The sequence below is a fragment of the Mchenga conophoros genome, linkage group LG23 (genome assembly GCF_057382185.1).
Source record: "Mchenga conophoros isolate Kocher_MC1m ecotype Shallow Benthic linkage group LG23, M_conophoros_male_GT1.1, whole genome shotgun sequence".
NCBI classification, from domain to species: Eukaryota; Metazoa; Chordata; class Actinopteri; order Cichliformes; family Cichlidae; genus Mchenga; species Mchenga conophoros.
This window is the reverse complement of record NC_140547.1, coordinates 8,205,954-8,233,903: the sequence shown is the minus strand read 5'-3', so window position 1 is coordinate 8,233,903 and position 27,950 is coordinate 8,205,954. Positions and strand designations below refer to the sequence as shown.

At 38.4% G+C, this 27,950-nt stretch overlaps 1 protein-coding gene across 1 annotated transcript; it reads right to left on the bottom strand.

Moving 5' to 3' along the window:
- Nucleotides 1–3,126: 3,126 nt before the first annotated feature.
- impact (impact RWD domain protein) lies at nt 3,127–27,747 on the bottom strand. The gene is made up of 11 exons (XM_085264260.1): nt 27,569–27,747; nt 24,662–24,790; nt 24,527–24,579; nt 24,338–24,400; nt 24,089–24,174; nt 18,041–18,166; nt 17,862–17,956; nt 16,055–16,128; nt 14,178–14,268; nt 7,486–7,620; nt 3,127–3,782 (listed from the first exon to the last, which is right to left on the bottom strand). The coding sequence occupies exons 1-11, from the start codon at nt 27,614–27,616 to the stop codon at nt 3,723–3,725; spliced, it is 960 nt and encodes a 319-aa protein (XP_085120386.1). The 5' UTR covers nt 27,617–27,747; the 3' UTR covers nt 3,127–3,722.
- Nucleotides 27,748–27,950: the final 203 nt, after the last annotated feature.

Here is a 27,950-nt window from a genome sequence, read left to right as displayed (position 1 = left end):
GAGAAAAGCGAAATTGAAGCGCTTTTAATTTAAGGAAATTGACCAGCTCTTATCATGACTGCCATACCTCTTGGTCATTTTAGTAAAAAAGAAAAAAAAAAGTAGTAAAAATTTAAAAAAAAAAAAAAAAAAAGAAAGAAAGAAAGAAAGAAAGAAAGAAAGAAGAAGACTGTCCATTTTATGAGCCTAAGACTGTTTGCTATGTGAAAACCAGACCCATCAGAAAATATGAGTTGTAGGCAGTGTTGGTCAAGTTACTTGAAAAAAGTAATCAGTAACTAATTACTGATTACTTCCACAAAAAAGTTATCCCGTTACTTTACTGATTACTTATTTTCAAAAGTAATTAATTACTTAGTTACTTTTTAAAAACACGATTTACAACCTGAAGAGGTGATAAAGCGATAGGTCTTTCAGCCCTATTCTACTTTTTCTACATAATCCATCATACAAAATGTAATCAAATGGAAAAGTCTCTTTTTTTAACTTGTTTTATCAGTTTTAATCTTTTAACTTTATGCATCAAGCAAAAATTTAATTATATGCAACATTCTCTGACTTGAATAAATTAGTTTAACATTTAAACCTATTTTCTACACATTCCAGCACATAAAATAAAATATTTTTTGTGTTTACACTCACTCTTTCAAATAGATGCAAGTAAAACACAGCAGGAAATAAAGTCAAAGACTCAGCGGTCCTGTTGCTCTATTTTCACCTGTAAAGCAGGACTACGGTAGGCGGAGGTTTACCCTGGTGCAGGTGTGCCGTGGTCAGTTGAAGAATCAGCGAGTTTCTCTGTGAATTTCCCATTGCCTCGTTGCGCACTTGGTGCTTGCTTGGAAGTTTAGGGGTTTTTTTCGTTGTAAAAAGAAGTTTTCTTCCCACGCACGATGGACACTAGTGTTTTTGTCACTTTTTATGGAATCAAACTCAAAGTAAGGTCAGTACTTCCACGCTTTAAACGCTGCACGCTCATACTCTCTCCCACAATCGATATGTGATCCATTGTTGATCTACACACAGCTGTTGTCACTAACGGCGCACTCGCTTACGTCACTGTCGTGAGACATTCTCGCAAAAAATCACGGTTTTAGTAACGCAGTAACGCAGCGTTCCTACGGGAAAGTAACGGTAATCTAATTACCGTTTTTGCGATAGTAATCCCTTACTTTACTCATTACTTGAAAAAAGTAATCAGATTACAGTAACGCATTACAAGTAACGCGTCACTGCCCATCTCTGGTTGTAGGCTACATCTGCACATCATCAGTGAAAAGTTTTCAGGGTGTCTTTAAGTTTTTTGCAACATCTGTCATTAAAAAATGAGGAATTTGAAACTTTATATGAAACTTTTATGAGCTTTTTTAATATATATATATATATATATTTAACAATTTGATTTAGTCAATAATCATCATTTTTTTAAAACTACTGAGAACTCTGGGGTGACAAACTTTGTCTTACACCTAAATCGAACGAGTGGTGCTAAGTCCACATATATTTTTCATCATTTATGAAATTAATGGTTTTTGGCTGTAAAAACATGTTCAAGTTACAGTTATATGATGAATATGGGGTTAAAACACCGACTCTCATCTCAGCAACAGGTGTTGAACAAAAATACAGCATTAACTCATAAGGAACTCCATATTTATACAATCTTGTGTTTTCAGGAGCTTAGGTGCAATAAGACAAATGAGCATAATAACAAAGTGTTTATTCCTAAACCTTTCCCAGTTAAGGACCCTTGACATTGATTGCTTACCGTCTGGAAGCTAAAGGCATCACCAAACAATGGATTTTCTCTCTTTTTACTGCATTTGCTACTATGACGTGCAGTCAAGACAGTTTTGCTGAAGAGAGCAAAAATTATAGCTCTTCAGATTTCTCGCCGCTTCTGGCACATCATCAGTAAACACTACTGACCCAGTGCAATTTGATGTCAAGCATGCCCTGCTCTGACAGCTTTACCTTTTATTTTAAGATGCGTTTTATTTAACTCTAATCTGTCTTTCCTATTCTCTAAGATGATGACTCTTTGGCACCTTGTGATAAAATATCTGCAATTCTTCTTGTGAGCAATGGTATTGCTTTTCATTTGGAGAGTGGTTGTCACTTTGATAGACATTGTACAGGGTTTCTACAAATTTACCAAATTGCCAATCCAAATGTTCCTGTTATCTCTTTCTGTGATGGATTCCTTTGAGCTCATCTGTCTGTTGTATGTTCACAGCTTCCAAATGCTCCACTTCAAATCTTTTGCCAAGCTAAGTTCATAAAGAAATACCCCAGACCTAAAATGTACCAAAAATGGCTGCAATTCCTCAATGGTGAATACTTTTGTCTGACCACTTCAGATAAACCAGATTCATTATACAACCTCAGCTTGAAACATAACGTGACAGTGTGCAAAAATATATGATCTGCACTGAATGTTCTTGGGCAGTTACTGAAACGATGACCTAACAGGCTTGCGTGGCAGTATCGGTACGGACTGTGCAGATGAAATTTGAAACCAAGCGCTCTAATTATTCTCCTCAGCCTTGAGTATGAAATTGAGTTCTTTGCAAGCCCCTGAAAAACATGATTAAGGGCTGAGATGATTGGGTTCAGCATGATGACAGCTTGTCAGGGAGAAACAACTCTGCTAAGTGAATTAGCTGTAATTATTTCTAATGGCTGAAATGAGCAGGCGGCTTTGTAAACAGACTTGGAGGAAATCTTTCTAAAATGTGTTATCATTTGCGCTTTCATTCAATCAAAATATCTCTCTACATTTGTATGCTATCAGTTATATTTTCTGAAGATAATGAGCGCAGATAAAAAATTTTTTGCATCATAATAGTCAGGTTCTGCTGGTGGAACCAAATTAAAAAGTGCCTGTATGAGACTTGGATATATTTAGATAGTGGTCCTTTGGTGCTTAAAACCCACTTCAAAGCATTAATATGCAGAATGTCTTTCCAGAGATCGAGTGACACAAAAAGGTGAGGTGAGACAAAATCTCACAGGAGGGAATGAGTGGTAAATGCTCTGAAAGACATTCAAAATGTGAAAAGGATGTCTATTTAACAGGCTAGAAGTGTGTGCCAAATGCACTGGAGAAAATGGATGTGGACTGTGTTGCAACTCAGTAAACTCCATTTTATTAAGCAGTGATGTATGATCGCATTTCTTGGAAACGATGAAATGATTTGTGAAAGATCGCTATTGAGATGCATATTCAACAGGGAAATGAATTAAGGCTTGCAGGGACAACCTCGTTACTGTATCTCCATCATGATGGAGCATTACAATTTTAAAAATACTGGGAGTGCATGCAGAAAAGAAAAAAAATTAGTAATTCGAGGATTTAAAAATACTGGCGTATTCTTCAGACGTGGATCAACAATCTTCACATGTGGGGTACATTCAAAGTCATGATCATTACACAAATCCCCATAATTTGTTTTAATGAAATGTGAACTGTACACATTTTATTTCGAGGCTTCTTAAACTAAATATAAAAATATACATTCCAGAGTTAAAGCAGTCATCTGAGACGTCATTTTGAAATCCCAGATGATATTTTATGACCTTGAATGAAAACTAAATTGCTAGAAACCATTTGTCTTCTAAGACACATCTCACATCTCTTTCTAAAAACGAGCTTTTCGTTGAATTCGACATCAAATACTGAACGTGTGCTTGAAAAAAGTTCTTCATTTTTCTTCTGAAATTCACTTTGTCTTCTTGCCTTTTGGCTTTTTGGTCTTTAGTCCTGATTTGTTGGCCTCATCCTGTGAACCAAGAGGGGAGGATTAGAGAAAGAATGATTGTGTTACATTAGCACTCTATTTAATGGTGCCAGAGCTTTTTCCGTGCTTAATATCTGAGTGCTTCTTTACAGCTCATGATAAACTCTTTTGCCTAAAACTCCCGCTGTGTTTGCAAATGTGCAAATTGCAATGTACTGATTGACATGCACCATGCTGTTTTAATGTATTCCTGTAATTGCATCAAACAAAACATTGCCATCCTAAGTACTTTTAGGAAACATCCTCTGCTAATTATTAGTCTGGCAATCCAGACTGCCAACTTGTAGAGAACTCTGGAACCTCTGTTACATAGTACAGGATGAACAAATGTTCACTGAGTCTGTCTTGATGCATCAATTTTGTCTGAGTTTGTTTTTCATATTGGCGTAGAGCTTTATACAGCAGGAAATTGCTTTGATACCATTTTTAATAAGTGACTCATATACTGCAAAGTAACTGGCAGTGACCTGTTCCTCCTCAGGTGTGAGACTGATTCAGCTCTTTTTTCCCCCTCTAAACTGTAGTCTCTTTTTCTCATAAATCAAATCCTATCCAGGTATTCAGAGACTTTATGCAATTTTGGATTTAGCTTTTGCAAAACTGATCTCACTCACCTTACCAAAAATGATTTTCTCCCATTCGATATTGTCTCATTGGTTGTTGGGTAAGTATGCTGACTTTTGTAAAGGCTGTACACTGTTAAGAAGGAGCCCTGGGACACTGATTTCAGGGACTGACTGTTTCCTCCTCAAAGAATAAAAAGTTCCAGATTTCCACCAACATATCTTCATAGACGAAATTAAATAAGTGTGCCACAAGGGTTCGGGTCCTGTTTTTTAAATGTATTTTTTACATACACATCAACCCATCATTAAAGCTTGACTCAGGAAATTCTTAACAGTTATGAGTTTAAGGGACGTTATGAGGCTGTAGCTGAGAAGACCTCCTCGTTTTCTCTCTTTATTGCTTTCCGGTGTCCGGTGTACACACGGCACAGAAAATAACCGGCTACTCTGAGGTTAATGTGACATTTTTTTTAAATTCATCATGTCTTTGAGATGAATCTGACTTAAACAATCCATCCTACCGCCAAGGGGACATTTGTGAAATTTCTCCATATTTAGTGAAATATAGTGCTGTGCAAAAATCGGCCCTCATTTCTTTACATTTTGCTAGGAAAATGCAAAATGGGTACAGTGATTTAAACATGTACAAAATTTGTTGCCACTGATGTTCAGTCGAGTTCTTCTATAATTTGGTGAATCTCAGCTTTTTCTTCCTTTTTCCTAAGAATAATTTCTTGTCAGCCACCCTGTCGATGATGAGACCTCAGCAAAGCATCTCTCAGGCCCTGTGTCAAGCCTTTGCTGGATTTCTTCCTATTTCGTAATGGCTTTCAGCTACTGCTCATCTGATTTAAAAAAAATAAAAGAAAATAAAAATCTTTTTTTAGGCCTGCCACTTTTATCCTCCAGTTTTCTTCAATTTTCTGAGGACACACAGCACACCATGCCAAGTGATTCCCAAAGAATTATCAGGCTAACAGCTCTTTGGGAATCACTGTCTTTGTTAAATATGGCATTTGTTTTTATAGATTCAGTTAAAGAAACTGGAAAAATATGTGGTTTTGTGACAGGCTGCTAGCAACAAACCACCTAAAGATATCATTTAAAATTTTCTGTTATATGTAAACACTCTTTAAACTGGTGTCTCTTTTATGTTTGAACAAATCATAGGTAGGTGAAACTAAAAACAAATGGTCAAACTCAAAAGAAAACTTTCAAAAACCTCAGGAAAGCCTTAAAACTATTTACTTACAGAAAAGTCTGGCTTCAAAACATAAAGGAGGCTCAATACTTGTTCCCTCCCGGGGGAGATGGCGGGTTGACTGGACCAGCGCAGACATGCTGGAGGACCGGATGCACTGTCTACACCAGCTCTCGCTTACCTTTACCCGCCCCTGTTGCCTATCTTGTGTTTCTATGGTCTATTGACAATCATGTGCTTTTTGTGCTGGGGTATTTTTTCTGTTCTCAAACTGTTCTCCCATTAGGTGCTCAGTCTGAGTGGAGTTTTTTTTTCTCCTCCTCTCACCTCATGTTATGTATTTTTGTTGTTTTTTCCTATCAGCCTACCTCTCTGACATGTCTTCCTAATGTGATGTTTGTGTAAAGTTTGGTCAGAAGGTTTCTTTGTAAGTGCGCAAGCGCCATTAGCATGCTGCCTGCTGCAACCTATAATTTCCTTCGGGATTAATAAAGTATTCTGATTCTGATTCTGATTGAATAATACTCAGGCACAGTGAAAAATAAGAATGTCATATATGAGCTCATGAGGTAATCACAAATTACACCTCAGTACGAGATATTGAGGAGGCTACAATGTTAAACTCAAGCTGATATATTTTTTTTTTAATTCAATTTAAACAGAGCCAATTTTAAAAACAAGGATGAAACCTCCTTAAATGCATTCATGTCCCTCCCTTATATAGATGAGGGCTCCTCAAAGCTTTGGTAACTGAGTGTCAAGTTGGTGCTGCCTAATAGATACATTATTGGATTTAATGTATCTGTTTAGCAGCACAGTACAACCTGAACATAGATCATTATAATGACCTGGTGCTTAAGTTTCAGAGGGCACAGTTTGAAAGCAGCAGTGTATTACTAGTGTTAAAAAAATGTATGGTATGACATTACTTTCATGTCTCAAAGTGCAAGTGTTAATTTTAATTATATTTGCAATTGTCCGTTAAAATTGTTTTTTTAACTGTAAGTAAGATGACTTACATTTCGTCACACCAGCCAAATCTGGAAATATTAAAAAAAGCTTAGTATGTATGGACAAATTTCCCCAATGCTCCACTCCTGTGTCTTACTATAGAAATGGTCGAATGAAATACAGTACAAAGTGGTATAGTTTTCATGAATTCTGGCACTGGCCTGTGGGAGGACCCTTGTTCTAGATTTTTGTTAGGTTTGAATGACTTAAGTTATTTGAATGTCATAAAAAATAGTTTTGAGTCATACTTCACATGTTCTAAAAATAAAGTGTTTGTTTTCAATCCAATCTAATCATCTTAAATTCTTATGCAAAGTTTTAGTAGACTTCATGAAATGGAGTGATTCTGCAGAGGTGTTAAGTTCTCCTTCCACAGGCAGCAAATTCTAATAAGTTGGAATAAAATAAAGTGCTGAGTTTTACAGTGAGTTGATGGGGTTTGGAAGAAGGACAAACTTTTAAAAATGTAGGTTTGCAGTACCTTTAATCTATCTGTTGCAGCCACTCAAAGGTCAATCATGTATCAATGGAATAACTTTGGAGAACACAAAGGCGACTTCAAAGCAGACTGGACCTAACTTCAGGCCGGTGAAAGCGTGTTTGATCTCCAGAACATGTTGCAACCAGACACTTTGTAATAAACTGACGTCTCACTGTAACTATACTGTGTAACAGTACAACCCCGGCATTCTGACTCTGCTTTGGATGCCAGAAAGGCAAAACCTCGCCTGCAGTCAATCTCTTTGTTTCCAGATAATTGGAGGAACACTGGGTGGTAAGTCAATTAAACTACAAGAAACCAGGCGGTCTCCTGCATCAGAAAACTGGCAGCAAAGTCAAATTTGACTGATGATGTGTCAGCAGAAGATGACAGAGCAATGTGTAAAAGGCTCAGAGTGTGTCTCACCGTAGAGGCAGTGTATCCCTCCTCCACCAGGATGTTACGAGCACAGTTGTTGATGTGTTTGAAGCGATCGGGACCTAACAAAATGCCCCCGAACCACCTAGACACGACCACCATGACATTACGCACGTCCAGGATCTGTTGTGAGAAATAAACGTGTAAAATGAGCTGGCTGAAAGCTTTGATAGCTGTTTTCAAACTGCATCAGATATATTTTACACTATATTTGATTTATAATAAACAGATGAATCTTCATGAAATGCATCTGACTAAGCTTCCAGTCTAAAGCCAATAACCTATAAATCTAAAATGGATGTATTTGTGGTGTAATTTCTTAGAGTTAGACAGAGATTTATTTTACGTTCAATTTCGTGTGTTCAATATGTGGTTTAAGGACACAGTTAACTTACATTAGGACAGAAACAGAAGGGCTTGATGTTCAATTAATTCATTAAATCACATAATTGAAATATTCTACTTAAACACAAATGAAATAAAAACTACAATAAAACTAAATATCATCTCAAAAAACTGAAATAAGACAGTTTTCTAAGCAATAAAATACCATAACAACAGAAACGTTTAAAAGACCATTCAGAAAAAGTACAATAAATCAACTGTCTACATCTACATGAATGGCATTGCACCCTGCAATGAACATATGGATAATTATCACCCTGCTGTGCTGGAACGTTCAACTATAAAAAGCATTTTGGCACCTTTTACATGATTGCTTTGATTTTCCTGTCAAAAACTGTCAAGTCCAGCTGCAGCAGGTAGCTTTTTGCAGCGCTACCTGCCTTGAACCAGTACCAAACTGCAGACATGAATTTGGCAAATGTGTGAAGTACTTGGCAGCCAACGAGTGCATTGTTCCCCTCGGGATTTGCCATAAACTAAAACCCCATAAAAAAGAGTGAATATTAGCCTTATTCAGTAAGTTCAATATTTAATTGTTCTCTCTCTACCAGTCTAATAACAGTTTTATGTTTACAGTTTGTTTACAGTTTGTTTACAGTTTGTCATCTTGATACCTCCAGATGGAAAACGAAAAAAAAATGCTACAGCAGCTTTACAGGAGCAGCCAGAAACGTCAAAGGTGCACTCTCATATCTCTAAAGTTTGTTTGCAAATAAGATGTGCAATATAACAAATGTGTAAATATATAAAACAGGAAAAGCCTTAAGATTGTTTTTCTTTTTAATTGAGACTGTTTCCCCATGTTCCTCTTCAGGTTCTGCAACTCTTAAGTTTGAGCGCACAAAGATTAAATTGAGATTAATGAAATTCCCAGTATATGGCAAAAGGCATATTTTCCAAAACACCAGACTGTGGTCTTAAAATGAAGTGGAGAACTTTACTTTGCACTGCCACAAAAACCAATCTGTCATTTGAAGGGACTCATCCACATCTGACTGCCAGCTCTATCAATAAGATCCCACTTTTATTCATCGCCACACACTTCCACATTCACTGCGAGCGTGCACACATTTAAATGAGGAAATGGGAAGAAAGCCTTATGAAGAGGAATGAGATTAGAGGAAAATAGATTTGGGAAAAGCTCTTCATGTAAATTGCTCACTATGCTGAGAGTGTTGCGAGTAGGAGATTAATCACTGTGTTGCTCAGAAAGATGGAGGACAGCAGATCCAATTACAGGTCAGACAGCTACAGGAATTTACCTGATTTCTTAAATCTGCTCGCGAGTTAGAAAAGAAATCTATAAAAGGCTGATAGCTTGAATCAATCTGGTTTTAGGATTAAAAGCACTGATTTTCCTTTATCATTCTCCCCATTTACTATTAGGAATATTAGTGTCATGGTCCTGGGTCGTGCGACCCAGTGTTTTGTGTTTTAGCCTATTTTGATGTTTATTCTTTGTTTAGGGTCACTAAGGCAGTCCAGCCATTTGTACATATTACCCGTGTATTAAGTCTCCCTTGCCCTTCGTGTGTTTATGTCTGCGTGTCTTATATTGTCAAGTCCATGCTGTCGGTTATGTCATCTCCCCTGTACTACGTCTCCCCGGTTCATGTGTCTTGTCTAATCTCCATGTTTCCTGTTTTACTTTGAAAGTCTGTATTCACGGTCAGTGTATTCAGTTTCACTCCTTCTGTCCTGTCGTTAAGTTCATGTGTGTCAGCTGTGTTCCCATGTGTGGCCACTTCCCCTGATCATCCCTCATGTGTATTTAGTCTCTGTGTTTCATACAGTCTGTCTCGCGTCGTCTGTGTTACCACCTCCTGTGTTCTGTACCTCCAGCCATAGTCTTTCCTTAGTTTTGTCCAGTTTAGGTTTTCTGTTGAGTACTACACGTATGCTGCCCTCATTCTGTTTTTGTTCTTTTCATCAGCCATAATAAAAGGCTCGTTTTGTTGGAATCCACTCCTGCATCCTCGTTTGTGTTCGCACCTGGGTCCACCACACACCTTTCCGCACGGTCTGCCTCCGCAGACCGTGACAATTAGAAGCAGTGGGTGGCTTCCATGCAGCGCCTGGAGACTGACCTCTGATGTGAGCCAGTCGTTGGTCAAGGACACAGTGACAGCAAAATTAGCCTAGCGTTATTTGGATGAAAGAAACCGAAGAGGAGCTTTAAAGCTGCCCCTGCGCTCGGCCAAGGCTCTAACTCAGAACCATTTTCCCTAACTGAAGAATGATCTTTTTTTCCACTCTAAAAAATATTTCCTCTGCAGCTTAGCTTTTACTTGCACCTCGTAATATCTAGCATCATAGTTAATGGATTGGTTCTTACCTAGTGCTTTTCTACTACGTGAGCACACAAAGCACTTTGCACAGCAAGTCTCATTCACCTCCATTCATACATCACTTTGCATCAGATCAGCCTCCAGAGCCACATAGCACTTCTTTCCTCCCTTGTAAAATTGGATCTGTCACTATGAAGCACTCCTGTATCACTCACATTATTCTCTTGCTTATTTTCAATATAAATATATAGATTATTATATTGATTATAGCTACACTCTGTTGGTGTCAAGAAAGCTTTAGAATAGAAGAAATAAAGCTTAATGCGCTTCCTTGATAGCAAATATAGAACATATAATAACACAGATGCAGGTAAATTAGATTTTCTTTGAATTCTTTTAGCATTTAAAAGATAATTTAAAGCAAAGACTGGCTGAGCAAGTTTTTAAAGCGAACATATGAGCGCTTGATTCATCTGAATTCAGTGTAGCAGATCTCAGTTTCTGACATATCCACACCGATAATCCAATGCACCATTTCACAGTGATTTATCTCTCTAACAGGGCCACACTGGCAGCGGCGACTGCTGTCATCCTATGAATGAAAATGAACTTTGACACGAGTCATGGATTTCATCTGGAAAAGCTCTGACACGACGCAGCACCAAGGAGTAATGAGTAATGACACAACTACTACAAGTCACTGCTGAGCTTTGTGTTATAGGAAACTTTTTGTTTGGTCACAAACCTTTTACTGGCTTTCATTCAACGTTACAGGGAAACAAAAACTGTGTGGACAATAACACATTTTAGTGTGATGTGGGTGTGTGTGTGAATCATAGGGCCATCTGACAGTAAAACCCAGTGACAAGGGCTTCTTTGATATTTGAAATAAAAGGATTAATGACTGTGTGAAATTATTATAGTGGGACCATAGCTCCCAGTGGAGGAAACCTAAACACCATTTAAACATTAGAAGCGTGGTTTATACTACTGCAGCCACATCCCCACACAAAACAATCTCATTTCTGTTTTTCTCAGCAAGTACACTTCTCTGAATCGATGTTCGGCTCTGCCTTAGAGACCGGCAGCTTCAGTATTTCCACATCACATCATCTCAGTGTCTCAAAATCAACCCTGACAGGCTCAAAGAAATTCATTAGATAGCCTGTCTAATTTAAAAGAGACGCAGTTTTGACGCTCTGTTATGGACATTAGTCTGAATTTTATAAACGTCCTGAATTGATTTTCACTGGAGTTTTGAATACATATTCTTAAAGCTTTATGTGACACCGTCAGTAGATTACTTACTTAATCTATTAGAAGGGTTACTTTTCACAAAACTGAATTAATACTTCTTCCTCCCTATACAGTTGGCTGTGGTTTAAGGCCATAACTGGAAGGTCAGTGGTTCGATCCTGGGCTCCTCCATTCTGAATTTCAGTGTCCTGAATGCCAATGCCCTTGACACATTACTGTTTGTGTGTGTATGTGATAGGAGTACAGATTATACTTATATTAAACACTCACAGTATAAGGCACCTTTTTAATTTAGCTTTTACTTAGCGTTTATTTATTTTATGCTTATTTATTCTATCCTGTTATTCTATTATTAATTTAGACTTTACCTAATATTTATTGATTTTATTCTTATTCATTTTTTAATCTTCTTACTCTATTTATATTTATATTTATATTTATATTGTATCCTGTTCTTATTTATTTTATCATTTTACCCTGTATATATCCTATTGTGTCATATCTCCAGTGTTTCCTCAGAGGGCGCTCTCTGCACCGGGGCTGTGATCGACTGTGGCTGTTGGGTCTCTGGGGGTCCAGCCTGGCTGGGGGGCTCCTTGGCCTCCCTCCTGCTGTGTGCCCAGCCTGGAGGCTGCGGTCTGTGACCGGCTCCCGGTGCAGACGGCTCCCTGTTATAGTGTTTCCTCACTTGGCCCAGCCCAATTTTTACTCTTTAAGTGTGCTCGTGTGTGTGTGTGTGTGTGTGTGGGGGGGGGGGGATATGTGTGTATTCACATCATTTATGTTAATGAGAGTGTGGGGAGTGAGTTGGAGGGTGGGGTGGGCTGTTTTTAACTATGTAAAGCACTTTGTGCTACATTGTTTTTTGTATGAAAAGTGCTTTATAAATAAGGATTGATTGATTGATTGATTGAGTGGTAGGACTGAAAAGGTGTTAGAAAAAGTGCTATTAAAAGTATAAATGAAGTCACTTCAATAAAAAATGGCAGGTGTGCTATAAGAAACTGCAACAGAATTTAAAATAAGGCCTAGCATTCAGTGTATAAACATTTTTATACCAACAAGAGAGACTAGCATGCTCAATAAGCTGTGACATTTCTATAATCCTTATTGTCCATTAAGCTGAAAGGCATTAAAAAAACATTATCATTAAAATTAGGAGCATCCTGTTTCAGAATGATGCTGAAAATTGTTACTTTGAGGATTCACGGCTATAATATATATGTCAGTATGTCCTAAAAGCTCTCTGACAAAGTACAAACAGTACTGTTTATGATGCTAACCTCCATTATACCTCAAAATGCCTTATAATATGAAAATAAAGCTCTCTGCTTTCAGGAGTGCCGGCTTACTTGCTGTTATGAGAAGCAGAAATAGATGTAGAACCTTCATTTATTAGGCTAATTTCACAGTTTAGGTTAAAGTCAAATATCCTGCGATGTTCCCAGTCTGCTAAGGAATCTACCATAATGCACTGACCAACTCGTTTACACATGCATTCACTGTTGATGGCTCTACTGCATGTCATTAACTAATCTTTCTGATGTGTGGTTTTTTTTCTGTTTGTTGATCACGGTCTCTCTGTGCTTCTCTTTGTTCTCTTCTCTTTCTCTCACCACCCAACTGGTCACTGCAGATGCCTTACCCACCTTCTGCCAGAGATCTCTGCCTGTTAAAAGGGAGTATTCTTTTTCTCCACACCAATTTAAAGTGCCACTCGTACTGGATCGCTGGATCAGTCAGCTTCTCCTAGCAAGGTTGTAGCATTGTCTACCTTACAATATAAGGTGTGTCGTGAAAATTAAGATTATGTTTTGGCACTATATAAATAAATCATAAAATACATTAAAATACCCTCAAACCACTTAATGACATCAAATCTGTCTTTAGTTTCAGAACACCTCACCCAAAAATGCCCCCATTGTTTACTGATACAGAGGATATAGGTTACAATACCAGGACCTTGGAACTGGAGAAGCCAAATGTAATTCGGCCGTGTTTTTTATTCATATTATTCGCACTTATGCCTTTCCCGCTGTGACATGTTATTATTTTCAACAAAAAGGCCTAATCTGCTTTGGTGGTGTGACATAAACTGTCAAAACTGTCACAACAGCTACCCTCATTAAGAGTAACTTATTTTGAATGCCAGTAAACACGAAAAAAGTGTCAAGTTTCCAATTTATGCTGCAAAATATGATATTAATAAGTGGTGGTTATCACCACTACCATACTATATGTCTACAAGTGCATGCATTACGTGAAAAACATTTAGGTTGATATTGTGGGAGTGTGCCTTACTGATAACAATCTTAATTGCAAAATCACAGCAGTTTCCATATTAAACTGTAAATGGTAGCACGTAATTTCATCCATCAAGGGACTGGTGCTGGGTATTAGCTTCAGCTATATGCAAGGCTATGTAGATCGGACACAACTGTCAGTGTCCTTTAGAAATAAACTAAATTATGCATACTGTGAAAATAAACAGGGCAGCACAGACTCCAATTAAGCAATGCAAAAGCCAAAGGAAAGCTCAAGGCAGCCAGCAGATTTAACAATGTGGCTGCCGTTACTGGGCGGACGCTTTTGTGCATTCGGCTTTGGCTAACTGACTAGTTCTTTGGGGATTTTTACCTTTTTAACAAACATAACATGCAGTTTTGGTATGAAGCTGAAAGAGTTATCTGTTGGACCAAAGCCAGCATTTTTTTTTAATTAAATGATAACCTGCAGTAAATGGAGCAATCTCCCCCCCGCGGCTGTCTCGCCGTCATCTTCACAGTCCTGCAGGAAGCTGTGCTTGTCCTCGCAGTAAATCCTACAACAGACAGAATCACAACAGCTTGGTTTTAGGCGGGAGAGCATTAAGACGTTGTGGTTAGTGTGACACTGTGACACTTAAAGCCTCTTCACCGGAACATTTTTGTCAGTGGTCTAAATGTCACAATATCCTCCCCGTGAGTAATGACCACCCAGGCAGTGCACCAACGACGCAACATCGACCTCATTAGACGACACTTTAAAAAAAAAAACACCACACATCTCACACACAGGCAATGCCTGAGAAAACACAAACACACACTGAGAAAGGCCACACACACATACACACATCTTTTCACATTATGCACAGTACTGTCAGAAGCCGTCATTTTCTCTGGTGCTTTTTTGACCTTTAATTGCAGCAATGAGCCCTTTGGGGAAGACAGATCAGCCTTGAATCTTTACTTATCTCATGCTCTTCTCCACTGTGGGCGTAAACACATACAGACATATATACTTTATTTATATTAGATCCATTATATATTAAACTAAATAATGTATATTAATTTAATTTATTAGATTGAACCCCCTTTATTAGATGTTTCCTGTAGTGTCCTTTTAATCACAACTGATTCATTTCACATTTCTATACCCACATCTGGGATGTCTCTTTTAAGTTGGACCCTCACTTGCCATCCAAAAGCTTGAATTTTATTCTTTTCCCATTGAAGCTGTTTGGGTAATTGCCTTTTTGAATCAGCCAACCTTTCATAAGCTGCCATTCAATTCTCAGAGAAAAATTTGGTTGATACAATTTTAAATTCAGTGATTGCAAGACGTGCAGGCCCTGAAATAGCAAAGCAGGTCCACGCTGTGGTACTCCGTCGTGATATTTTAGTTCAGATTAGTTTCAGCTGGTTTCCAGAATAGATTTTCCTGTTTCACTTTAGTTTTTATTGTTTGAAAATGTTTAATTTTACTGTAGTATTATCGTACGGATGCTATGTGTGAGGAGAATCAGTGAAGATATTACAATAAACACACAGAAGGATTTGAAAGCAGCTGGCTCACAGTCATGTAGATATCTCAGTCTTAATGAACACATTCATCGATCATTAATCAGGCAAGTTGTAGTAAAATTTTGCTACCCAGCTAACAAATATTTAAACTAAGGCTTTTCTAAGTTCACAAAGTCATTTCATTTAGTTTTTTGATTTCGTTCTATTTGCCTGTCTCATCATAAGCTCATCATAAGCTTGTTGCTGAATTTCCCAACATTTTTGTGGTCTTCCTCTATTTAGAAAATTCTTATTCACTATTTTTCTTGCACAGATCTCTGAAGATGCTTTACTGTTACAATTGCTTTCTTTTACACCTCTTATAGGATTCCATATTGTGCTCCTGCTGTGATCAACTGCTAAGAAAAGCAGCAGTTTTTCATACTGTGGAATATAAAACTCACAGGGCATTAGAAATGCTTTCTCTATAATGTCACTTCTAAGGTTCAGAGAAATTCATGTTTAAGGCACGGTTTACATCACATCATCATTCTTTACATTTAGAGAAGGACAAGTCTACAAATCACACTCCCAATCTTATCTGATCTACTGGAACACTTGAGACTTTGCAGTCTTTAGCACAGTGGCTCATTATTTTTCCAACCCACACTCAAACAGTATAACTGCTTGTCTGTTACTACTTCAGTGTGAATGTGTTTGTCTACAATTACAACTTAGATGAAGAGCAAACCACACATTTTGAATAATCAGTGTAGAAATCCAAGCATTACAAAGGGTTTATACATTTTTTTAGCAACTATATAAGCGATATGTGACATTACTAACCTGTATGCATAAATATTATGAGTGGCACTGGCAATCTTCTTGTTTTCGTACAGCTTCTCCAGGACCATTTTAACCTGTAACAAATAATGTGGGGAGTAATGAAATGTCACTCTCAGATGCATTTACTGACTTTACTGCTGAAGCAAGGCATCTCCTTTTCAGCACTGTGTTAGCGGCAACCTGCTTTCATGCTAAAATCCTGATTGAAGGCATACTAAAACAGCAGTGATGTCCAAAAGAAGGTCAGACTAAAAATGATGCTGTATTTGTGCAGATGACAACTTGTCAAGTCAACATGCTGTCTAACACTGCTGACTAATGCACAAAGCAGCATTACTCAACTGTTTATGAAGCTAAATCACCTCATGTATTAATTAAACAGACACTGAAAGGCTCAAAATAAAACTGAGGCTTGACTACAGTGTGACAAAAATTGGTTTTAAATTCATGCCTCCCCTGCCTGTTCCATTTTTGTAGTGCTGTCACCGTCGTGTCACCTTCGAGTTAGTTACCAAATTTAGCCAGTTGGCTTCTGTGCTGGCAAAGGCTACAGCAACACTTCAAAAGTTACTCTAAAACAGTTAACACACTGTATGTAACAGACAGACGTAGCTTTCAGCTCTGAAAGATGATGGCATCGTGCCTTAAACCTGCACTCCCTTTAATGACCAGAAGGGGGCAAAGGGGGTCATTGCTTAAATAACCCATTTAATCGATGACCTCTGTAAATGCTGTCGGAATGAGTTAATCACTAGTCTCAAATCTTCTTAAATACAACATTTCAGACATCATGGTCCGCATTAGTCTAAAAATTTCAGATAAAGCAGGGTGTGTTTTAAGGAAGGGCTACCTTGAAAGTTACAGGCTGCCACCATATGAGTGTACAGTGTCCCTCAGTTACCCAGTCAAATCCACCGTCACTGGTCACATCCATTTCCATAACACCAAAATGCAAAGAGTGAAAGCAGCACAACAGGTTCACCAACGGGTGACTTCATTATGGATACTGTGGGTTGATTACTGATATATTCATATATATATATTTATACAGGTCAAATGACCCTAGAGGACACAACTGCAGATAATCACAGTATACAGAAACAGTAAATAAGTTCAGATTAGATTTGTGCAATAGTTACTGCAGACTGGGAACTCTGTTGACTCTGGGACTTCATTGGCTCTAGCACTTTATATTGTGTGCAAGTGGTTTTATGGAGTCCTTAATGTTTTTTAATATCATATTTTCTCATATGCACCAACCGGGAGTCTCACTCCTGAATGCAATGACAATGAAAGCCCTTTTATCTTATGCCATTTAGTACTGACCAATTTAGAAGAACAAAAAAATAGGCTATACTGAAGTTGAAAAAAACTAATTACGTGCCCAATTTGTTTTTCTTTATATCTATAAATGAAATCAGTCACTTCCAGATCAGTATATAAAATTATGGAAATGATGTCCAGCTCTTCGTCTATTTGGTTTATGTCCTCTAAAGAGGACAGCTGTCTGCGTAAATATTTTTATACAAATTGCAATTCACAGCAGGTGGAAGCTTTTAAGATAAGCTGGTATGTTACCAGAGACTCAGAGAGTGAGATTAGCATGCAGGAAGGAACCAGATGATGTTTCAGATATAAATTATCTTCCACTCATCAAGTATTTCTGTTGAATTTTGTATGAATTGTTGATTGCAGAGAGGATTCATCATTCATGAAAAAAACGAGGCACAAAATTCAAACTGTACACTGTTGGAGCTCCATCTTTTTGTGCATATCATTTTTTATTATGCTCATTTCCATGCTGTACCTGTCTGGGAGTCACCACAGGCGCCAAATGGGGCTGGAAGGTACTGCGTCGGTCTGTGATCGGATTTCCATGTTTAATTGGAGGCAGCTCCTCATCTACAAGATAAAATATTATCCGTAATAAGACAGAGACTGATTTTGTCAGAAATGATGCCATCGTAGACTAAAATGTGCTTTTACCATTTGCCTGTTCCAGGAAGAGGTGCACATTTTCTGTATTCAGTCTGAGACTGCTGAGATCTGGAATGTCTTCATCATCATCAACATCCTTCTCAGCCGTCATGTTCACTTTTTCTGGTTCTTCCACTGAAGGAGGTAATATAAGAAATGTTATGTCATGTTAATAAGAAAGTTGATTTTTTTATGTCCCTGATGCCTGTAAAGGTCTTCACCGAGCTGTCTGTAGTCTCAGGGTGCCTGGCACTGAAATGACACCTACTGAGCAAATCATCCCCAAATTACCATTACATAACCTTAACATTGGCATGTGAATGCATGATAATGCTAATATAAGCTTCAACCAGAATACTGTAAACGTGACTAAGTAAAGTGCCATCGATAAAACAGGAAGGATGTGACTGCAAATTAATTACAACACATCTGACAACATCTAATAAACAAGTCAATGTCGAGAGATCAAACACCAAAAGCCGATCTAAAGGTGCTGACATTAGAACCCTGTTGTTATGGAAACAAAGGTGTGCCATGTGTGAGGACGGCCTTCATCAGCTGATAATCTATGCACATATAGATCATGTCTTATACGCGGTCTTTCAACACAATCATAAATAAATGTTCCATAGCAGTTAATAAAATCTGCTCTTTGAAAAGTCTGCCAGCATTAATATTTAAGTATCCTCCAACAAAAGTTGGGATTTTAGAGAATAAGCTTTGTTACCTGTCTATATTTTTGTAAATCCCATGAAAATATCAAACCAGCGATGCATTAATAATAACCATGGCGAGCCAGATGGGTTGTTAAGCAAAATCAATTGGAAAGCCTTTGGAAAAGGGCATGCTCTTGTTAAAAATACCAGGAAAGATGTTTCTGTTCTTCCACACCAATCTGATTAATAAACCATAAGATGTATCTATAAGAAGCATGTAGCTTTTAGGCCTGAAACATGTACAAATGTACAAGTGCTTGAAACTTGTATTTATTATAAATGAGCTGTATGACGCATCACCTCTAATTGCAAAAAGAAGAAGTCAGGCAGCACAATAAAGCCCTCTTGGTCAGTTTTTCATAGATTCATTTGCCCGTTGCATCTGAATTTCAAACACCAAGGTGCCGGTGGCCAAAGCTGTCGTCCCAAGGTACAGTGGCCATGTCTTTCTTTTGTATACAGTCTATGCTTCAGACTCAGGTCATTCTCAAATGCACGACCATGTCATCTAGTGTAAGTGCAGCTGAATTCTCTGAGCACATGTGTGTTTTTCACACACTGTGAATTTTCCATTAGCGTGAGAGCACCTACATGTAAAAAAGCTGCAGTCCAAGGACTTTCAAGCATTAGCAGTCAGTGCAGGTAACGATGTCTCTTATAGGTTCTTTATTCTTCAGCACACAGAACTGACAAAATAAAAACCATTAGGCAGATATTTATGTAGTTAGACCCGTTATCACTCTATGATAATTAACTGTAAGCTGCACATGGAGATAAATATAGATTGTTGAATGGTAATAAACTGAACTAATTACTTAAAGCATTAAAATACATATGTCTATGCTACAAATCATCACAATTAATTATTTCTAAGCCTAAATAGCCTTAAGACTAAAAACATTACAAGCTTATAATTATACATTTAAATTAATTTCAAAATTTGACTTGAAAATGTTCCTTCAGTTATTGATATAATGACCTACATCTTCCTGCAGTTATCCATTTAAAGAGGTTAGTGGTAGTAAAGTAGTTGCTCTTGTTCATTTTCTTTTACCACTCAGCTGATGCTAAACTCAGCAATGCCAAATAAGTCTGAACTTCTCTACTTTGTTTTTTTCCATCCACTAGTATTTATCTTAGAAGTTATTTTTAACTCAAAAAAATGACAGAACTCTGTGTGTTTGCTGGGCACTATATTCAGCTGTGGATTAGCACATTTTGTTTAGGTGTTCTTGAGTATTCTGTACGCATGAACTACTTAAAACAGACAGTGGAACATGTCACCAAGTGCGATAGTGTGACTCACTCTAGTATTTGTAAGAGTATATCAGCTACAATTCATTGCCTTGGAGAAAATATGCAAATGCAAAATTGTCATAAAAAGCACGTACCTTTAAAGGGAACTAAAAAAACAACCTTGTCAACAACAGGGGTCTGTGGCACAGAGGATTTGCTGCAGCAGGCTTGGCATACACAATACTTTTTAGTAGAATTAATCCATCGTTGCTTGTGTGTGTGTGTGTGTGTGTGTGTGTGTGTGTGTGTGTGTGTGTGTGTCTTTTCCTAATAGGATTTGATAAAAAGGCAAATAAAGACTTTAATATGTGTGTTTGTGTGTGTAGTAGAAGTATATTTTTCAGGGAAATAAAAGCTAACAAATCTTAGAGGACCAGAATAAAGAGAAGAAATGGCAAAGTTGAGCTGCTCATGGATCTAGCATGTTTTACGCTAATAAAGGTTCACAATATTTATTCTATGCCTGCACACAGCACAAACAGGACAGAAGCACACACACAAAATTACAAATCATTAAAATGTTCTATATTTAGATGAATAAATTCTGTTTTTCTACCTTTTTTCCTCCTGTGCGATCTAATGAATCCAAACTTCATCATCAGAAACAATATTCTGTCTGTACTTTTCATGTCTTTTCTCATGTTTACCCACTTTTCATTTCCTTTTCTGTGAAGTGTACATCTTCAGACTCATCATCCCCCTCTTCCTCTTGCACACAATGTCCCTGTCTTTTGAATGAATGAGCTGTCAATCCCGCTCCTGAGCTGAAGTGCTGTGACCAGTTATACTTATTACCACATGAATTGCAGAAAGGGGAATTATGACACGCAACAATGGGGAGGACAGTTAATATTTTTCAAGCTTGTTGCTCAAAAGAGACCGTCTGCCTCAATAATAGATGCTGCTCAGCGCTAGATAATTGAGACAGACAAGAAAGCCCCCTTCTGAAAATCTGATTCGGTGTGACACTTGTAGAGAATCTTTAATTTGAGTACCTTTATGTCTTTTTACACTTCAAAAGACTCTGCCGGGGTAACCAAAGGTATTACACTGATATCGATCTCAATTCAGCGCAGTCACTCAGAGTCTTGAGGAGTTTTTAATGCCCCTACAGGCCTCATCTTATCACAGCTTTAGACCGCACTACAGTTGTCTTAGGAACGGAGGAGTGTTCTAACAAAAAAGAAGAAGCATCAAGTGGGTAAGTGGGTTCATCCAATAACTGACCTGCTGGTAATCAGTGGTCTAGATCCCGTCCAATGTGTGGATTATCGTGTAAACAAGTCCTTGGAAAGACTGAAACTGACATTTTTCTAAACCCACTGCCAAAAAGTTTGTCCAAAGAAAAGGTCAAATGAACTGCCTCATTGACTGTCACCCACTTGCTCTAACCCCACTATAAATAAAGGCTTTGAGAGACTCATCCTTGTTCGCATTAAGGCAGCCATCCCTGCTGACCTCGACTCACGCCAGTTTGCATATCAAGAAAAATGATAAACATAGGATGCAGTCATCACAGCTCTCCACACAGCTCTTACACAGTTTGTGGGTTTCAACTCGGCTGTAAATATAGTTATCCATCACAAACTAGTTCACAAACCTAAGCTTAGGCTGTTAGTAGTGCATGTGTTCACTGGACATCCTGAGCACCCAGAATGTCAGGATGGATGATACTCTTATCCTGAACACTGGCACATCACAGGGGTGGGTTCTCAGCCCCCTCTTCTACTCGCTGTTCACTCCTGACTGCTCTCCCATTGACACATAAAATTTGATGATGATACCACCATCTGATATATGACTGTGATGAAAAAGCCTGCAGGGAGGAGGTCAGGCATCTCACACACTGATATTATCCCAATAATCTGGACTTAAACACAAGAAAAAATAGCAGGGAAATCAAAGTGGACTTCTGAAACACACTGATCACTCTGCCCTTTACCACACAAAGAAGAAATAGAGAGGTTAGCAAGCTTTAAGTTCCTTTATGTTTGCATCTCGGCCAACCTCACCGGGACCACAGACATCTCCCATCAGGTGGGGAAGGCCCAACAGAGGTTTTACTTCTTGGGGAAGTTAAAGCACGCTCACCTGACCTACTGTTGCACAGTGTGGTTCGTCAGCTGCATAGAAGAGAACAGAAAGGCTTTGCGACAGGTGGTGAGGGTGGCAGAATGTGTTATCGGTGCCACTCTACCCTCCCTCTGTGACACTGGTTGACTCCAAAGAAAAGCCTTTTGTTTTATAATGTACCACACCCAAACCAGACTTCACCTGTTCTTCCCTCTGCTCTATGGGAAGAGATTCAGATCAATCAGGACCAAAATCAGCACCTTAAAAAAACTATTTCTTATTCAGTAAGAATAGACTGTCCTCTAATATCTGGAAATTTAGTTTTAAGCATCTTACTCGTATCTCTTGCACCGTGCAGTGTTATTCTGTATGTGCTACCTCACTGTGTTTATCTTTATTTCTATTTATTTTATGTTTATACTGCAGGCTGTTTGTCTTTTGTTGTGAAAGAGCTTTAGAACCGCTGAGTGGTTTTTCATTGTTTTGTGAACAATGACAATAAAGATCTATTCTATTCTATTCTGTTCTAATTTATCAGTCGCAGCCACCACTTGACAGATTAATAACACAGTGAGCTACTTTCAGCTACTTTCACTTATTCATGTGGTGGCTCCACATGTTTGATTTGGCAGTTTGTACCCTTCCTGACATGACTTTTCCTGTGAATGTGTAAACCACTACACTATGTAGACAACTAGTCAATGAGATAACACAAAAAAGCCAAGAAAAAAAAGGAGTACAGTTCTGTCAAGGATAGATACATGCAAGTATAAAATAAGAAATTTAAGCTTAAAATGTGATATTTCAAAGTCAATTTATCCGACATGTCTCACCAAAAATAACCTACAAAACCCATATGCTGTAAAAAAGCAATAAATGATACAGCTTGTTTGGGTGAAGCAGCCCAGGAGGGTCATTTAACTCTATAATCCAGCACATGGAGTGTCGTTTTTACACCTTTAACTTCATCAGTTTGTATATAGAGACTGTTAAGCCTCAGTCCTTTAATATGTATTCAGGAATCACGTGCAAGTTTACAGGAGACAGTGCATACACACAGACTGTAAATAAAAGATTGACATAGCCGCTGTAATGCCACCGGTGGGTAAGGCCCTAATTACACCGTCCTACAGACTGGCAGGTGACCCCTGTCAACCAAATATTGGCCCCTGTCAACCAAAGCAATGACAAGGAGGCTTCTGGGGCAGCACCCTCTCATTTCCAGCAATAACTTGCCAACCAGTTAGAGAATGCACATTGCTCTCTGTAGTTGCCAGCAGGTCAAGAGGCTTGTGTGACTGAGGCCTTAGTGGTTATTTTACTTTGTTGTATTTTGCTTGTTTGTTTTTTTCTAACATATGTGAACACAGTTTAATGATATGTTAACTGGTGAGTTATTAGCTGAAGCTAAAGCATTCTCAAACTTGGGTGTCGCCGTCACCCGCTCACCCAGCAGGGTGACAACAATACCCCAGTGTTTTACAGCTAAGGGATACAAACGAAACCAAAACAACACATACTCACAGAAAGACACTATAAACTGAACAGCTGACTCCTTAGCATCTTTTAGTAAAACCAGACAAGAACGTGAAGAAACCCCTGTAACCTAAAGTGGCCACACCCTTAATTCTGCATAACTTAACATAGTTCCCATGGATGAATTATATAAAAACTAACCAAAGTGCATTCACTATCAAGGTGGAAATTATTTACTTTTTGAATAGAATAGAATAGAATAGAATAGAATAGAATTCAACTTTAACAACTTCAACAACTAATTTTTGTACCAGGGTGTAAATATAATTATTTTGAGAGTTTGAGACTAAAATGTCTACAGTTACAACTCTATGAATTCAACGAAGCACTTCTGGAGAGGTCAAGACTGAGGTGGTCTGTCAGGTCTTATTCCGAGTCATTAAAAATGGCCATAAAGTGGGACCTCAAGTGGGAATTTCCTTTTTTCACACCTCACCTGTTTCTGAGTTCTGGGACTTCTCAACGAGGAAATCTCTAACTTTTTCTACCCACAGGTAGAGGATGCTCTCCCCCGCGTGCTCCCTATAAAAATGAAATATTTTTATGTGAGGGTGGGTGAAATAAGAGGCATGTAAACTACAGTGATATTAAATCATGGAAAACAATGACAATGAAAGCTTTTGATGTGGCTAATATCCCTCTACGGTATCTCTTCATGAAGTCAAAAATTATGAAAGGCACTCACACATAGATGTCTTCCAGGCTGTTTGCCAATTTGGCCCTCTCAGGGCCTCGCAACCACACTGCACTACAACAGCCGAGAACAAACACGGGGTTATTGAGTAGGAGTAGGAGTGGGCCGTTGAGTGGGATGCTGTTCTTTCAAATCATCAGAGCTCTTCCATATTAAATTTGAAAGGCAAATCAGACTTACTTGATCTGGTATATGGGCGGAGCTGCGCTTGGATAATCAGGTGGGAGAATTATCTGATCAATAAAGGGGGAAAAAAATCAGAACAGCATTACAAACAAAAATGCATGATGGACACTAATATGCAATTTTCTGCACCTGCAAACACGCCGTCAGTTTTGGCTCCTCCAAGTCGGCGGATATTTTAATGCAAAATATCCTGGATGCTTCATCAATCACACACCATTCATCACCATAGATAGAAGACAAAGCCTCAACCTCTTCAATCTAAGAGAGAACAAAGAACAACAAAGCAATTAGATTAATCATATCAGACTCGGTGGTGATTGTTTGGACCATGGATGCACAGAAAGCTTCACTCACTTTATTTAATCCGTGTGTAACTGACATTTAATTTGATTCACAGAGGTACTTCAAAAAAGCATTAATTACCCCTTGAGTAGAGGCAGTAAAGTGTTTAAATACCTGGGGTCAACCTTCCAAAGCAACAGATAGTGCACAAGAGAGGTGAAGCACAGAGTGCAGGCAGGGTGGAGTGGGTGGAGATGAGTGTGGTCTTGGTACTGACAAAAAGACAGGAGGCTGTGTCAGAGATGCTAGCTGAAGATGCCAAAATTAGAAATGAGTACATGAGCACCTCAGGTCAAACAGTTTGGAGCCAAACTAAGAGAGGAAAGGCTGAGGTGGTTTTCGACATGTGCAGAGGAGGGATAGTGCATATACTGGACAAAGGATGCTGCAGATGGAGCTGCCAGGCAGGAGAAAAGAGAAAGACCTCAGAGAAGGTTCAAGGATGTCGTGAATGAGGACATACAGAGAGTTCATTAATCACTGTGGTGGAACTTACCAAGTGAAAGGGGCAAAGAGGAAGTGTATTTAATAAGAATATTCAAATTAATGTTTTTGTTTTTACACTCTTCTGGACTAACTTTGGAATAACCTTGGGACCTGGAGCAGCTCCTCAGCTTGGCCTCGGCCATAAATTAGCTGTTGCAGCTCTCATGCCACTCTGCGTACGTCAGTTTCTTTTTGACAGGCAAAGAAGACTTGAACATCAGAGGTGCAGAGCTGTATGTCTGAGATGATAATAGCAGGAGAATTCTTGATCATACATAGACAAGACTAAACCAAGGGTGAGCAGTTAATTTTTCCAAGGGGCAACATGGGAAATTGGGCTGTTGCAAAAAAGTTGAACTCAATTCACTTCAATGTTAATTTTTATCTCTTTGTAAATGCTACTGGTAAGAGTAAATATTACAATTAGGCCCTAATTGTGTACACTTGGGAAATTGAATTGGCCAGCCCGGCTGTAAACTGAGTCCTTAGAGCTGTTTTAAGAAGGCCATTGTCTCACTGGGATTACTTGTACTTAGATTGATCTCAATAATTAAAACTTAGTGGCCTTTCTTAATATGAGCAACTGTTATTGTAACAGTATCTACACTCAGCAGCCATTTTATTAGTTACACCTTGCTAGTTTCAAGCCCTTTGCTTTCATAACTGTGTTAAGTCTTTGGGAAATAGATTTAAACAAGGTGCTGGAAATATTCTTCAGAGATTTTAGTGTGTATTGACATGACAGCATCACACAGTTCCACCTGCACATCCAACCAACTCTCCTGTTCCAGCACATCATAAAGCATGTGGATACTATTGGATGAGATGTGGTGACTCTGAAGGCTATTTGATTTTGTGACGTTGTGAGGTTCAAGAAACCAGTTTGAGATGATTTGTGAAATGGTGCGTTATCCTGCTGAAAGCAGGTGTTAGAAGATGGGTACACTGTGGTCATAAAGGGGTTATAACATTTAAATGATGCTCAATTGGCACTAAGGGGCCCAAAGTGTGCCTAGTAAATCTCACTTACACCATTATACCACCACCACCCTGAACTGTGATATATGGCAGGAGGGATCCAGGCTTTTATTCTGACCCCACCAGCCGAATGTTGCAGGGTTGGTGTGTTGCACATTTAGAGATGTTCTTCTGCATTACTCGGTTTTAATGAGCGGTTATTTGAGTTACATTCCTATCAGCTGTAAGCAGCTTGGCCATTCACCTCTGACCTCTGGCATCACAAGGGACGTTCACACAGAGAGAACAGGATATTTTCTCATTTTTAGACCATCTTCTGTAAACCCTAGCTGTGGTTGTGTGAGAAAATCCCAGCAGATCAGCAGTTACTGAACTGCTCAGAGCAGACCATCTGGCACCAACAACCTTGCCACATTCAAAGTCACTCAAATCACCTTTTTTCCCCATTTTGATGCTCAGGTTGAACTTTAGCAAGTCATCTTGACCATGTCTAAATACCTAATTAAAATGAATTTCTGCCATGTGATTGGCTGATTAAATATTTGCGTTAAGTAGTCATTAAATAGGTGTACCTAATGAAATAAGACAAGTATCAATATGTCCCCTTAGAATATGTGAAGAAAAGCAATGGGACAAATCTGAGCTGTAAACTGAATGACAACACACACACACACACACACACACACATTGTGAGATTACAGTTAGTGATCTCAAGACAGTATATGTCATTATTTTCTTTATGATTCCCAACTTAGATGCCAATGTTTACTTTCCCTGAATATAAAGACAGTGGGTACACAACTGTATAGCAACAAAAATTAAATTATGTATGCCTGCGATGGTGTTCACTTTTTTCCCTTTTTTTCTGCTGTTTTGACACTTTGCGTTGATGTGTGGCCTCTGTGCACCCTGCTGCACCTGCTGCGCTTCAAACATCACTTCCAAAAGTGTTAATGAATCCAGACACCTTGGGAACAACCTTCAGTATATGTGTGTGTCTGTGTATGTATGTTTATTCAAGTTTTTTATGTGCTGCTCATGTATATTCATTTTTATCTTAAATAACGCAGCAGGGCTTGTTCAACCTGTCAGCTCTACATCTACCGCATTTGGCTTACGTGCTCTCACCAGGCCAGTTGAAAATATTACAACAAACAAGACATTTCGCACAAACTGACAGGATTGCCTAACTTTTTCTGAGGATTAAAAAAGGAAGTACTTTGTGCTTACTTGAGTCTGAAGATCCTCATCATCCCCCGGAGTTATGATATCCGCCATTTATTCTTCTCATGACTAAGTGTCACCTATATTAAATGTGTTGATTATTCAGTAAACCACAAAACTCATAAGACACACGTACATGAGTTATGTGTTGACGCCCAGCTCTGAGAAACTACTTCCTGGTCAAAGCAGTTTGACTCGTCTATGCGTATTTTAACTTCCGGGTTTTGCATTGGAAACCAGGACAACAATAAAATCGTAAGAAGAAAGAACATAAAAAACCGAGAGCGTCTCAGTTTTATTTTAATTTAAGACAGCAGTTCATCAATTTTATTTATTTATTTGTTATTCATGCTCTTTATTTGCAATAACAGTCTTTTATTTTGAAAGG

Bases quoted from the DNA above. Each gene is read 5' to 3' on its own strand.
- impact (XM_085264260.1), bottom strand. From the start codon at position 27,616: ATGGCGGATATCATAACTCCGGGGGATGATGAGGATCTTCAGACTCAA. The intron at 24,401-24,526 runs GTAAGTCTGATT...CGGCTGTTGTAG, and splicing joins CCGCCCATATACCAGATCAA to TGCAGTGTGGTTGCGAGGCC. The intron at 3,783-7,485 runs GTGAGACACACT...CTTGGTTCACAG, and splicing joins AGGGATACACTGCCTCTACG to GATGAGGCCAACAAATCAGG.